At 57.7% G+C, this 14,549-nt stretch overlaps 1 protein-coding gene across 7 annotated transcripts in view; it reads left to right on the top strand.

The window, feature by feature from the left end:
- LOC101963847 (putative RNA-binding protein 19) overlaps nt 1-14,549 on the top strand; it is a 114,626-nt gene that overhangs the window by 14,003 nt on the left and 86,074 nt on the right. For 5 of the 7 annotated variants that reach the window (XR_013434699.1, XR_013434700.1, XR_013434698.1 and 2 more), the window contains exons 6-16: nt 153-394; nt 1,402-1,482; nt 4,652-4,730; nt 6,478-6,549; nt 7,332-7,535; nt 8,929-9,059; nt 9,645-9,763; nt 10,115-10,211; nt 11,151-11,261; nt 11,896-12,096; nt 13,950-14,070. Coding sequence is in view for 4 of the 7 variants with exons in the window: in XM_078039081.1 (XP_077895207.1) it covers nt 153-394; nt 1,402-1,482; nt 4,652-4,730; nt 6,478-6,549; nt 7,332-7,535; nt 8,929-9,059; nt 9,645-9,763; nt 10,115-10,211; nt 11,151-11,261; nt 11,896-12,096; nt 13,950-14,070 (1,458 nt within the window). In the remaining 3 variants the exon portion in view is untranslated. Of the gene's footprint in view, nt 1-152; nt 395-1,401; nt 1,483-4,651; nt 4,731-6,477; nt 6,550-7,331; nt 7,536-8,928; nt 9,060-9,644; nt 9,764-10,114; nt 10,212-11,150; nt 11,266-11,895; nt 12,097-13,949; nt 14,071-14,549 lie in introns of all 7 variants that reach the window. The other 2 variants (XM_078039082.1, XM_078039083.1) reach the window with 2 other exon arrangements.

The following is a 14,549-nucleotide window of genomic DNA, read 5'->3' as shown; positions in this document are numbered from 1 at the left end:
CTCGCGGTGCCCATCAGAGGGTTTATTGGGGCAGTGGGCACCAGGGCCCTGGTTGTGGTCAGGCCATCCCCCAGGTTTCCAGCCCTGTGCTGCCCAAGTCTCTCTCTGGCTGCTCAGGAAGGTGACCTCCTCCCCGCCCCCTGCCCTCTCAGCAGAGCAAGGCCTGGAAGCTAAGGTGGCTGCCCAGCGGGGGCTGTCGGACATGGAGTACCTGAAGTCCAAGGTGGTGGCAGCTGAGTCCTCTTCCTCAGAGGAGGAGGAAAGTGAGGACGAAGCTGTAAACTGTGATGGAGGCAGTGAGGAAGAGGAGTCCCCTGCCGCTCCCGACCAGCTGGAGCAAGGGAGCCCAGGGACCCTGCCTGGGAGGGGGAGGCCACAGGAGCCCGGAGCCCAGGTATGTGCCTGCAGGAGGGACAGCGGGGGTTGTGGCCCCACGGCTGGGAGTGTGACGAGCCCAGCAGCCCGCCACACACTCCCTGATCCTCTGGGCTCATTGCCTGCTACACGGGAGGGGTGGCCTGCCAGGGCTCTGGGCCCAAGTGAGGTGGTGACGACTGGGTTACTTGGTGTTCAGTCACAAGGCAGGCAGGTATGGGTGGGCTCCTCGTTGATGGACAAACCTGCTGTCACTGGATACTGTCATAGTCGCTCATCCGGCAGTCCCCTGCCTCCATTCTATAGATAAGAAAACTGAGGCCCAGAGAAGGGAAGTTACAGGTCAGGCCACAAGCCTGGGTCTGCCAGGCTCTGAGGTTGAGATTGTAAAGGTGGACGCGACCCTTGAGGACAGCCACCTTGTCTCCCACCTGGAGTCCTGTCCTCCGGACACAGGGCATTGGATGTGCGTGCCTCCCAGTTCCTTTGGTGGAAGCTCCAACAAGAGGAAGGGGCTCCGTCTGCCTCCTCCTCTTCCCCTTGCTCTTCTCCGCCCTCCTTTCTAATGCCCACCCTGTCCCTGTCCAGGGAGGTCAGAGGGCGAGGGGTTCAGGCTCAGCTCTGACCCTGTATGACTGCTAGGTCCCGAGATGCTGCAGCCCCACAGGCCTCTCTGATCCTCATCTGGAAGGGACCTCCTCACAGCACCTGTGTGTCACTGGGCAAGCAGACATCAGTGATAGCAAGGTCTCTGCCAGGGCTCCTCCCATCTCCCCTGGCCTTTGATGGCCTGGGGCATTGCTCGCCCGGCCACGGTGCCCTGAGCCCTGGCTACAGCCCTCAGAGGCAAATGGAGACCCCGCAGCCGCCACCTCCACCTGTGCCTGGACCCTGAGCCCGTGGCGGGCACAGATGCGGCACTCTCGTGCTACCCTGTAGCCTCCACTCCTAGTGCTGCCATGTCCCAGTCTGTCCCCTGCCCCCACTGCCCCAGGGAATCCACTGTGGTTGTTTCTCTTTGTTCAGACAGAGAAACAAGCAAACCAGAAGGAACCCACCACAGCCCATACCGTGAAGCTACGGGGAGCCCCGTTCAGTGTCACAGAGGTAGGTGCTCTGAGGAAGATCACCTACGGGCGCAGACAGGGCTGAGAGGGGAGCTTCTATTGCCTGAGGCCATTAGGGGTAAGAGCGAGAAGGAATTGAAGGCCCAGAGGGCTGACAGATGACGTCTTGGGCATCCTTAAGGAAGGAAATAAGATGGCTGCCTAGAGCTAAAAAAAAAAAAAAAAAAAAAAACGCTAGGGGAGCTTGGGCCAGGGGAAGGCCAAGTGGTCAGTGAGGTCTGTGTTGGGAGCCCTCACTCTGCTCCTGTAGGGGCAGCCGTCTCAGACACAGGTGAGGGCGTAGGTATTGCTACGGCCCTGCTCAACACTATTTCCAGAAACAGGCCGCAGGCCAGTCAGAGCACGCGCTGCAGCTAGCTGGCTCTAGGTGTGCGCCAGCAGAGGCGCCTGTCTTCATTTCCCTCCTGTGATGATCAGGGAAGCTCACTACAGGAAATTCTAAAAGACACAGCTACGTGACAGAACCTGAAAGTCACCTACAACTGGGATGACCACGTGGGTTACCGTCCACACTGAGCTGCAAGCTGGGGTGTAGCCAGGTGGGGTGCCAGGGTGCAGGTAAGGTTACTGCAGGTCTAAGGACTAGAGCTGGAGGTGCCAACTGTCCTTGGCACAGTGGGCAACCCTGCTCAGCATTCCTGTGTCCCACCCAGTGGCAACCACTGGTACTTTGGGGACATTCCTTCTTAGATGTTTTTTCCTGTGCACTGACACTGGTCTGGTTTCTCATTCCCATTTTGGTTTGCAGCGTCCCTGCAAGCAGGAACGCGCTTGCTGCCCACCACTGCCTTGTTGTGTAGTCTTCCTTCCTCAGGAGACGCCTAATACACTTTCCTGATCTCCTAAAGTGGACATGGGAGCTACTTACAATTTATGCTGTTAGAAATACTGAAGCAATTACTTGTGATTAGGGTCAGATTTTTTGGGGGGTGGGGGGTACCAAGATGGAACCCCAAGGCAAATAACCACTGAGCCACATTCTCATCCCTTTTTATGTTTTTTTTTTTTAAGAGAGAGTGAGAGAGGAGAGAGAGAGAGAGAATTTTTTTTCATATTTATTTTTTAATTCTCGGCAGACACAACATCTCTGTTGGTATGTGGTGCTGAGGATCGAACCCGGGCTGCACGCATGCCAGGCGAGCATGCTACCGCTTGAGCCACATCCCCAGCCCCCCTTTTTATGTTTTGAGACAGGGTCTCACTAAGTCTCTGAGGCTGGCTTTGAACTTGTGATCCTCCTACCTCATCCTCCAGAGGCACTGGGATTACTGGCCTGCCCACTGTGCCTGGCCTAATTAACTTTTTTTGAAGAAAAAAATGAACCCTTGCCCTACTCCTCCTGATAAAATCAGGTTCAGATACATCAAGGATTTGAGCTCAAAAAAGTTTCTTTCTAAGCAATTTGTAAAGTTTCGTGGGAAAAAAGGAAAAAAAATGGGTTGATTACCTACCTACCAGCCCAGAGCTCTGGAAGCCAGCAGCTGTCGTGAAGTCACAGTGGTTCATGCCTAACAGAGGCAGGAGTCTAGTGTCTCTAATTTACAGAGATTTTTATGAAGGATTTGTGACCCAACAGAAAAATAACACAAAGAACAGAAGGTTTTCAAAGAACAAGAACTCCGTGTGGCCAGTGCACATGTTTGGATTCTGTCATGATTATCAAAAAACAAAATCAAAACTGGAGTTCACATTTTTCACTTGCCAAAATGGTATGCATCGTTCAAGTTTGGCAATAAACATTTTCTTGCCTTTTAGAGGGCTGCGTGGGGCTGCCCGGCAACCTTACGGACATCCAGGCCTTTGCGGAGCTGGTTCCTGGCCAGGGCTTTGCCCCAGGTGAATCCCGGCACACCAGAGCCTGAATGCGGGAACGTTCTTGCAGCCTTCCTGTTATTATTTATAACTCAACATGTTGATTTACAGTCATTGATAAGAACCAAAACCCACATCAACCCTGAAGCTCCATTTCTGGGGAAGTGGTGTGTCCGTGGTTCTCGGAGGGGAGTGGTCTACCCCTGCACAACATCTGGCCGTGGTCAGAGGTGCTTTTGATGGTGACATCTGCGGGGGGCTGCTGGCCTCTAGTGAACAGAGACCAGGTGTGCTGTGTAAGCCCTGCCAGACACAGGACAGCCCCCTCAACAAAGAATCACTAGCCCAAAAATGTCACCAGTGCCAGGTTAAACCTGGGTTAACTCACAGGGACACATGAAAATGGTGTAAGATGACATATCACAGAAAAGAACATGATGACAGGGAAGACCCCCCCAAGGTGTCACAGCCAGTAGAAAAGGCCAGGTGTGGAGCAGGACATGGCTTCATCCCCAGAGGAACCTAGCTGTGTGTGACCCACCATGCTGGCTTTCCTCTGGGCAGGGGACGGTTTGGAAAGAATCTGGTAATTGCAAACTTGGATGCAGTAATGTGAAAGCTCAGAACTTGGCTGGGCTTCTTCCACTGACCTGGAGTTCCCGGATGTGTCCTTCTGTCCTTCTGTCACCTTGTAGGACAAGCCACGTCAGGGCGGGGCCTCAAGGGCTTCCCCCAGTGCCCAGATGGGAAATGGTTCTGCGGCTTTTGATTTGCAGAAGGAGCCAGGAAGAGTGAGCTGGCCTAGGAGTTAGGAACCAGTTTGGTTTCCTGATTTGTACTGTTTAGTATTTGTTATAATTTCACACCCTGAATGTTCACATATTTTTAAAAATCTGTTTAAATCTCACACATGTCCAGAGAAGGGAGTAGTTAAGAATTGGGGGCCTCCCTACAATGGAACTTTAGGTTTGTCACTGTGATTAACGTAGACAAATATCCATGCTTTCAAGAGAAGTAAGAAAAGCCAGCTTTAACCCCAAGTATTTAAAAAAACAAAAACCAAAAAACAACTTCTTAGGAATAAAGACCAGATGTAATGCCTTAAAACGCTGCTGTTAATGTTATTATTTTATAATTACATTATCCGTTTCTTCTTCAGTTTTTATTTCCCAGTTTTTCTTACTTTATGGTGGAGGAGAGATGAGTGTGACTTAAAGGAAGGAGAAAAACTGTGATCACTTTGTTATCTTTTCTGGTCCAACACTTTGCTTCTTATCTCTTTATCGGGTTGCATGGTTTCTTGGGGGATTGATAAGGGGCAAAACTTGTCCTTGCAGAAAAATGTCCTGGAATTCCTGGCGCCCCTGAAACCAGTGGCCATTCGAATAGTGAGAAATGCGCACGGGAACAAGACAGGTAAGGCCTGGGAGCTGGGTGGATGTGCAGGGGAGGGCTGGCCACATGGTTGGGGAGGTCCCAAGGCAGCCTTGTCCCTTCTCCTTGGGGTCCTCAGTTCTGTGGATGTGGCTAACTGTTCAGGACACAGATCTGTGTCATCCTTGCCTCTGGAGCCTGGCATATAGTGTCAGAATTCTCTCCTCCACTGTTCTAGTAGGTTCCCCTGTTCTGTTCAGGTAGATGCCCGCAGGTCTGGGTTTGCTGGGCTAAGTCCATGGGCGGCTCTGCCAGCGGGCAGTCCCCTACCTCTCTGCACATGCGTGGTGTTGCCCCAGACCACATCTCCCCAGGTATCCGCTCCGGGCTGTGAGCCTCCTCCCTTGGCCTTGGAGCCCTGGGTCTGGCTGCCAAGAGGCAGTGAGCATGGCTGGAAAGAAGGTGGATCTGGGAGAGATGGCCACCTGCCAGCCCAAGGGCTAACTAGGCCAGAAAGCCATAGGAGACCAGTGGCAGAATAGCCACATTTCAGAGAACCATGCTAAGGCTCTGTGGCCACTGGGTGTCTGGACCCTGAGGTTGGGAGTGTCTTGGCAGGAAGAGGCCACCTGGGCAGAGTGGTCAGGTCTGGCTGAGCTGGCACCCATGGAGAAAGGTGCCCCTTCGTCGGGGTGGTCCAGTGCCCTTGCTGTGTCAGGTCTCGTCCCTCCCCAGCTCTCCCGCCCAGCTCACCAGGATGATGGTTCAGGCAGCTGTTACTCCTGGAGCTCAGCAGAGGACAGTGTGAGGGGCAGGGGACAGAGCCCCTGCCCAGGTTCACAGCCCAGCCAGCCACTTAGGAGCCCTGTGACCTGGGACAGGAACTCAGCCTCCTTTCCTCCTCTGCATAAGGGGTCAGACGTGTCGTGCACTTGGGAGGGGTCAGGGTCAGCCCCGGACGGTGTGAGCACTGGGCATGCTCAAGAGTGCAGCTGTTGGTGTTAGTCCTGGTGGAGGGGCCACCAGTTCATGGCGCCTCAGAGACCAGGCAGGGAGCCAGGAGGAAGGTACCTGCCTTGCTGGGGCTCAGGGACAGCATCTTGGAGGCCCTGGTGCTGGAAAGAGCCAGCACCTGAGCATGACACTGTTGAGGGCAGCAAACGACCCAGGTGGAAGTGCAGGTGCGGAAGCTGGGCTGGGCCCTGGGGCTGCAGTGAGATGGGGAGCCTGGGCCCAGTGGAGGCTCGGGGCTTAGGACAGCCTCAGGTTTAGAAAGGCCAGCTGGCCAGTGCAGGGAGGGCCACTGGCAGCCGGAGGCAATGGAGGCTTTTGCTTGTGTGGGCTGGTGGGGGAGGCTGGGGGAGACTGTGGTGGTGTAGACGGGGTGCTGCTCGGCGGCTTCACATGTCGAGGCCCAGTGAGGTTGAGGCTGTGGAGGCCTCTGCACCTGCTTGTTGCTATGTAGTTACGGCCTCTGGAGCTGCAGGCATGGTGGTGTGGAGGTGACCCTCCAGTGCTGGGCTGGGTTACAGCGGCCATCGTGAGCATTTCTTCTCTGCAGAACATGGTCAGGAAAGGGGTGAGGCTGGGAGGGAGGCAGAAGGGGCCTGGTTTTTGCGCCTTCACCCACAATGCCAGTCGGGTGCTGAGTGCTCCTCCAAAGGGTGGTAGGTCGGGGGTCAGCCTGTGCCGTGGCGGCTCCCGAATTCTGCACCTAGCCAGGAGCCCACGTCCTCTGACTCCGAGCGTTGGCAGGGCTGGCAGTTACCTTGTCATGGTCTCCTCTCAGGGTACGTCTTCGTGGATTTCAGCAGCGAAGAGGAGGTGAAGAGAGCCCTGAAGTGCAACCGGGAGTACATGGGTAAGGTGGCGCGGCGCTGCATCCCGGGCTCCCTGGCTCCCGTGTGGGCCCTGGCTTAGGTGCTTGTGCTGAGCATCCCCTCCTGCTACACGCTCTGGGCACTGAGGGTCCAGCAGCAAACAGGCTGCAGAGAGGCAGGCGGTGCTGGAGGAGGTGATGGGCACATGACCCTGGGACAGCACCGGGCAGGCAGGGTACGAGGCGAGGGCCGGGGAGGAGGAGGAAGGTCTTCCCCAGGGTGGCCACCGGGCCTCAGGGGCACGTGCAGCCTGGGGTGAGCAGCAGGCCTGCCTAGGGTGCAGGGTTGGTGGAGGTGCAGCAGGTGCTCCGTTCCTGAGCTGGGACGTGGTCCTCAACCCATCTGTGGCATGGACGCCTAGCAGGGCAGTGTGTGGGGAAGGCAGGGGTCCCCAGGAGTCCTGCCAGCGAGTCAGGCGGAAGGTATTGACTGAGTGCTGGGGTGCAGGCAGAGGCAGGCAACCCCTGAGCCCTTTGGAGGCATGCGAACAGGTAATCATCCAGGGTGGCTGTCACAGGAGCCTTTCTCAAGACAGAGCAGCCAGTAGTGCCTGAGAGTAGGCCAGAGCCCAGAGGGATGTGTCCCTGTGGCTCCCGAGGGCCAAAGCCACGTGGCAGGCCTCACAGGGCCCCAGAGTATACTGTTGGCCATGGCCCTCCTCAGCCAGAGCGTCTGGCGGGCAGCAGTGAGAGGCCTGGGTCACCAGCCAGTCCTCTGGCAAGGTCTGGGCCTCCCTGGAGCCCTGACCCCTCCGCTTGTGCAGGTGGACGCTACATCGAGGTGTTCAGGGAGAAGCAAGTCCCAACAGCCAAGGGGCCCCTGCAGAAGAGCGCACAGCCCTGGCAAGGCCGGACACTCGGGGAGAACGAAGAGGAGGAGGATCTGGCCGACTCCGGAAGACTTTTTGTGCGTAACCTGCCCTACACGAGCACCGAGGAAGACCTGGAGAAACTCTTCTCCACCTATGGTAGGACCTGCTCCTGGGTAGCCCCCGGCCCTGAGCAGCCCCCTCCACCTCCCTCTAGCTCTTGGCCTTGGGCAGTGGCCCCAGCTGGGGTCTCCTCATCTTAGAACAGGGCTTGCTGTCCCTCCCTGCTGCAAATGCAGTGGTATCTTTTGCTCTCTGAACTTGAACTTGGATTTTCTCTTATTTCTTTTTTTTTTTTTTTTAATGGTTCTGGGGATTGGACCAAGGGGCGTTGTACCACTGAGCTGCATCCCAGTCCTTTTCATTTTGTATTTTGAAACGGGGTCTTGGTAAGTCAATGAGGCTGGCCTTGATTCCCTGCCTCAGATTCCCAAGCCGCTGGGATTACAGGCACAGCCACGATGCCCGCAGAGCTGGGATTCTCACTCTCTCTCCAAGCACCGAGCTGGAGAGGTGGAGGCATTTTCCTGGGCTTCCTTGGCTGTTCAGTGTTGGGATCCTGCGGCCGCACAGCCCCCAGTGCCCGCAGTGCTCCTCTGCCTGGGAAGGCTGTCCTTCCTCGTCTTCCATCCAAACGACCTTCAGAGAGGAGGCCACAGCCAGGGCCCTTTGTTCTTGCCTCAGTATTTATTTCTTGGACTGGGAACTTGCAGGCCTGTAGTTGTGCTCCACCACATGGGGCTGAGTCTGGAGGTGCTGTCCGAGCCCCTGTCTCTTGGGAGGCTGACCTGGACGTGGAGCATCAGAGACAGCGTGACGTCCACAGAGGTCCCACACGGGACCTGAAGGTCTGGCCATGCTGTCCTGCTCCCCAGGTCCTCCCACCCACGCTGGTGCCCAGGCTACACAGCAGTGCTACACAGGACAGGAGGGGGATTGTCCATAGTAACCAAATTTAAAAAAAAAAAAAAAAAACATCGAAATGCAGGCCCCTAAATTGAGAGGAACATCCATAGGCTCCAAGTGCCCATTTGGGAAGAGGAAGACCCACAGAGGGGACGCAGTCACACCCTGGTGTTCAGAGTGTCCACTGCAGACAGTGTCCTCTGAGTAGGACAGAGTCACAAACACTTTCGCGGCACTAAGTGTAGCCGGTGCTGGGTAGTAACCACACACTGACTCTTAGACCTTCAAAGCTACCCTTTGCTTGGGGACTGTTGTGCCATTCACAGGCAGGAGGCCTGAGTGAGTGAGGTGACCGGCCCAGGGCAGGCTGCACGTGATGGGGATAGAGCCAGGTGCCCCTCCTACCTAAACTTCTCTTAGTAGGCACAAGGAACTGTGAAATGACGCCCTTGACCTTGGGCCTGGTGGCTAGCACAGGACAGCTGTTCTGTGTTCGTGTGGCCGACCCCTTAGTGCCCGGGCCTTTCTCACCCTGAGCTCAGGCCCAGCTCCAGCTCCAGCAGGCTGACGCCTCCCCTGTCCTCAGGTCCCCTGTCGGAGCTCCACTATCCCATCGACAGCCTGACCAAGAAGCCCAAGGGCTTCGCCTTTGTCACCTTCATGTTCCCTGAGCACGCAGTGAAGGCCTACGCAGCCGTGGACGGACAGGTGTTCCAGGTGAGGTGGCTTGTGGGGACCAGGTCACTGAGCCTGGCAACGGAGAAGGCCAAGCCAGGCGGCTGTATGAGCAGGCGTGCGTCCACGTTCTGGGAACTAGGACCCACGGTGGCCAGCCATGTGGTCGCCTCCAGTGAGCTACTTAAAGGGAAGATGCTGTGAGAGGGGATCTTGCTGGGGTGTGTGGGTGGCCCTGAGGAACCAGGGAGCTGCTGTTCTCCCACTGTCCCCGTGCGGTGTGCCCAGGCCCTGGCCAGGCCACCTCCAGTGTTCCTCCATCCATCTGCTTATGGCATATTGGTCTCGCAGGCACCGGGCCAGACTGTCCCTGTGTGCAGCTCACAGTGTCCTTGTGCAGGGTACACTGGGGGGAGTCGGGAGCCGTGGGGTGCTCACAGAGGGGTACAGTCCCCTTGGCGTGGCTGTATCGGGTGTCCCCAGCCTCAGCTGGACGGAGAGTGACCACGTGGCTTTCTGTCTGCCATCCCCGTCTCCCATCAGGGCTCAGTGGTGAGTCCAGCTGGCTTATGACAGGGGACATGATAGAGGGCGGGGCTCCGCTCACCTCCTGCTCTGTGCCCTCAGGGCAGGATGCTGCACGTTCTGCCATCCACCATCAGGAAGGAAGCCAGTGAGGATGCAGATGTCCCCAGCTCGTCCTACAAGAAGAAGAAGGCGTCCGAGGACAAAGCCCGCAGCTCCAGGTCCTTGTCCGCCCTGCATGGCCTGTGCACCCCTCCAGGCTCTGCCACCCAGGCCCTTTCCCTCTGTGGGGTGGGGCCATCAGGGCCGCAGTGTCCCCACTGCACATCAGGAGAGAAGGACTGTGTCAGCATAGGTTCTGAGGTGTCACCAAGGGCTGGGTCCCTGGCACAGGGCAGATGCCGACACTTGTCAGGGCTTGGGTTTGCGGCCTCACTGCAGGCCGGGTGCTCGCCCAGGTCAGGAGAGCTGGCGGGGGCGGGGAAGGCCGGCGAGGTTCATGGCAGTTTTGGTGTCTGTGAGAGGCCTCTGTTGGTCCCTGCCTGACCCGTTCTGCCTGCCCCTGCCCTTAGCTCCCACAACTGGAACACGCTGTTCATGGGGCCCAATGCCGTGGCCGATGCCATCGCGCAGAAGTACAGTGCCACCAAGAGCCAAGTGTTCGACCACGTGAGTGAGCCCGAGTGTCTTGTGCGCGTTGAGTCCACAGGCTTCCTTCCAAATGCTGTCCACGGTCGCCCTCTGCTGGGGTCGATTCAAGCAAACCCCGGAGTGTTTTCAGCCACTTGGCAAAGGGCGTCCCTTGGTTCTGCCCATTAGCTGCTTTCTCCATTGTCCTTTACCCTCCCTCATGGCACTCGGGTCAGCGCTTTCCGTTGGAGGTAGAAGGCCTTCCCCGCATATAATTGTGAGCGCCCCAGTGGCCACTTGTGTATAAAGAAACAGGCAAAACTAGTCTTAACGAGATACCCTCTTGAACTTGACGTCTAGAGCCTCGTCACTTTGACGTGAGCAATGTAAAAAGCCACACTGTGTTTCCTCCCTTCTTTCCACCAATCCACTGTATTTTGTGGGTAGCACAACCTGGATCTGAACATGCCACACTTCAGGTGCCCAGTCGTGTGGTGGCTTGTGGCTTATAGGCTGGGGTGATTGGCCTGAGTTGGATGGACAGCCAGAGGGGCTCAGGCCCCGCCCATGCCCTCTGAGCACTGGGGCTCAGCAGCACCTGGACAGAGGTCCCACCTTATAGTGCCACCTAGAGGAGGCAGGGGAAGAGAGGAGGGCTTGGGGGAGCTGTGGCAGGAAAGTGGGCGGGTGGGGAGGTGACAGAAACAGGACTGGCTGTAACGGGGTCAAGGTCAGTGCATGCAGAAGCCCCAGGGCTGCAAGAGGAGCCTCACAGAGACCTGCCCACTGAGGGAAGGGAAGAGCCCCAGGGTGGGCGGCGATGCGTGGCTGCGGAGGGCAGAGAGCTGATGTAGTGCCAGACCATGGTCCCCATCTCGGTATGGATGGGTGACAGCACCCTGAATCCCCTCCCCACTGGGCCTGCCTGGCTGGCTATGCCCCGCTTGATGGGCCTGGCCTCCTCTTCTCTCCCCACAGGAGACCAAGGGCAGCGTAGCCGTGCGCGTGGCCCTCGGGGAGACTCAGCTGGTCCAAGATGTGCGACGCTTCCTCATCGACAACGGCGTCAGCCTGGACTCTTTCAGCCAGGTGGGTGCCCGCTGCCCCTCTGTCCCCACCTCTGGGGAGTTGACTGCTGCTGCTCCAGAGCTGGGGACGGCCCAGGGGAGGCTGGGGGTGTGGGCGGGTCCTGTGGTGATTGAAACCAAACCAAGGGCTCAACCTCAGAGTCTCCCCTCCCAAAGACAGGGACAGCCAGCTCCTGGGGTCAGTGGCTGCTCCTGGGGGCATGGGCTCCTTGCCGCTTCTGCTTCCCACGCCTGTGGCCACAGGTGGTCCCGCTGCTTCTGCTTCCCACGCCTGTGGCCGCAGGTGGTCCCCAGTGCCAGGAAGAGCCCTCCATGCTGAGGTGCCGTTCTCGATTACTACCCAGCGCAGGGCGCTTGGGAGGTCCAGTGGGGCAGTGGTCAGTCACTGTCAGGATCTGGTGACTCAGCTGGGGCTGGGATTCGATCCTGGGGTTCTCACCCGGTGCCCTGGGCCTTCGCCCTCAGCGGAGCTGGCTGTTGGCTGTGGAGCCAGTGAGTGGTGCCTCCTGGGTCCTCCCAGGTGCCTGGCCACTGAGCTCCCAGGTGCACACCTTGACTAGAGGCCACCAGGTCAGTGCCAGTGTCCAGCTGAAGAGCCCTGCTGCTGTCCCTCACGTGGCCTCTCCTCCCTGCAGGCAGCAGCAGAACGAAGCAAGACTGTGATTCTGGCCAAGAACCTCCCGGCAGGTACCCTGGCGGCCGAGCTACAAGAGACCTTCGGCCGTTTCGGGAGCCTGGGCCGCGTGCTGCTGCCCGAGGGTGGCGTCACTGCCATCGTGGAGTTCCTGGAGCCCCTGGAGGCCCGCAAGGCCTTCCGACACCTGGCCTATTCCAAGGTAGGCTGCTGGGAGCTGCTGCGGGGAGAGGGCCCGGGAGCTGGTGTGCCCAATGCCCAGCACGGGCTCGGCCTGGCTCCACCTTGGTGCTTGTCCCGCCACCCTCCCTGAGGACGCTACAGGAAGCTCCCTGGGCCCCTGCCCAGCTCCAGCCATCCTTGGCCTTCCTTTCCTGCCTTGACTTGGGTCTCTGGTTGGCTGTGGTGCTGTCCGTGCGTGTGGTGAGCTGTGTGCAGGGCCGTCCGTGTGTGCACACATGTGTATCTGCAGCACAGGGGCCTCTGGGGCTTCATGACAGGTAGCCGTGAGCCAGGTGGCCTAAGACCACACAGTGCACCTGTCGCAGAGCTGGCAGGCAGGCAGGCGTCCAAGAGCAAGGTGTGGCCAGGGCTTCCAGGGGCTCTGGGGAGGACCTGTCCTGCCTTTGCCCACTGCTGGGCTCCCAGCATCCGTCAGCTCCCTGCGCCACTCCCGTCCCTGCCCCGTCTTTACGTGGCCTTCTTCTTGGCCCCAGATACCTCTCCTGGGCTTACAGCCCACCCAGATAACCCCGGACCATCTCGGGTCTTGATGGTACTTGCAGGGGATGCACTGATAGGTCTTGGGGGTCTAGATGGCCATCTTTTGGGGAGCCACCTTTCACCCACCACAGGTCATTTGTCTGCCAGGCCCCTTGGTGCTTTGCAGGCCGTGGTCCCCAGTCACCCGCAGGCAGGCCTTCCTGGACCCTCCAGCCCTGGGGGGTTCCCACCTGGGGCCCTGCCCACTGCACCATCAGGGCTTGGTGAGAGCCTGGCCTGCGAGACCATGGGGTCTCTAGTGGCCAGGCCAGGAGCCGTGCCTGGACTGCAGCTGCCCCTTCCTTCCCCGCTGCTTCAGGAAGGAGTCCCCATCACCAGAGTGGACGATGGCAAAGGCACGTCGGGCACAGCCTCCCCTTTGACTCTGACAAGTGTTTTCTTCACTGACCGCTCCCGTCAGCAGCCTCTACTGAGGCCCAGTGACCCCCAGCTCCTAAGTGGCACTGCCAAATGTCCAACCCCCAGGCTGCTCCCTCTCCCTCCCGAGCACATTTTTTTCTTTTTCTTTTTTTTCCAAGGATTGAATCCAAGGGTGTTTACCCACTGAGCGACATCCGCAGCCCTTTTTTATATTTGACTTTGAGACAGGGTCTCACTAAGTTGCTTAAGGCTTTGCCAAGTTGCAGAGGCTGGCCTCAAACTTGCTAACCTCAAACTTCCTATCCTCCTGCCTCAGCCTCCCAAGCCACTGGGATTAGAGGTGTGCACCACTGTGCCTGGCTGCTAGTTTTTTTTTTCCTGGCCATAATTAATCATTGAGGCTTGAATGCAGTATGAAATTTGAAGTGTCCCAAAGGGTGTAAGTTGACAAGTCTCCCTCCCACCCTGCCCTGTAGCTGCCCAGGGGCCTTCTACTAGCAGTGGCTGTCTCAACCTTTTTTAAGAAACCCCTGGCACACGGGTCGCCTCTGAACGGCAACACGAACGCTCTTGGCTTTGCGACCCGCTGACTTCCCCTGGAGCTGCCCTGTGCCAGCAGTTCCTCCCCTTGTCACATTTCATCCTCTGACTAGAGAAAGCGCACAGGGCACCTGGAACCCACCGCAGGTCAAGGCGACAGAGACGTGGCCTTTGCCTCTCAGCCTGGGCCCGAGTGTTTTCCTCAGGCACCCAGAGCACTTGGGGTTCTGGGCTGCGCGTCTCCTGGCTCCTCTGCCCTGTCGAGCACCCATCTTCTCCACCCTGGGGCGCGTCATCTGCACATGGGACTGAGTCCCTCTCAGCTGTGTCCCGTGACAGGGACCCACAGTGTTGGCACCTTTGCCTCTGCAGTTCCACCACGTCCCCCTGTATCTCGAGTGGGCTCCAGTTGGCGTCTTCTCCAGCACAGCCCCACAGGGGAAAGAGCCCCAAGAAGCATCTACGGAGAAGAACATGGTGGAGCCAGAAACCGGTAAGAACAGGTCAATGTCATGGGAGGGCAGGCGAGGGGTGGGCGGAGAGCCAGGAGCTGTTCAGCCGACCACTGCTTTATTGCTTTGTTCATCCACAGACCAGCAGGTCTCCATCTCTGATTATGTAGGTGTTAAAACATCCCTGAAAAACAGCATCAGAGCCGGGTGATGAGGCCCACGCCTGTCACCCCAGCACCTCAGGAGGCTGAGGCAGGAGGATCCTGAGTTCAAAGGCAGCCTCAGTGAGACCCTGTCTCTAAATACAATACAAAATAGGGCTGGGCTGGGGCTCAGTGGTGAAGTACCCCTGAATGCAGTTCCTGGTACCAAAAAAAAAAAAGATCAGAATCACCAGTGCAACGTAATGTAGCAGATTTTTAGTTTGTCGGCTAACGGTTAAGGGAAGAAAACCTAGATCTCTTCATACCCAGAAGAGCCCATGAAAGCCCAGAGCTCCATAGGGGCTGGGGGGGGGGGT

This window comes from Ictidomys tridecemlineatus, chromosome 2, assembly GCF_052094955.1.
Source record: "Ictidomys tridecemlineatus isolate mIctTri1 chromosome 2, mIctTri1.hap1, whole genome shotgun sequence".
NCBI classification, from domain to species: Eukaryota; Metazoa; Chordata; class Mammalia; order Rodentia; family Sciuridae; genus Ictidomys; species Ictidomys tridecemlineatus.
Note: the sequence above shows the minus strand (reverse complement) of the source record. Positions and strands in the feature narration are given on the sequence as shown.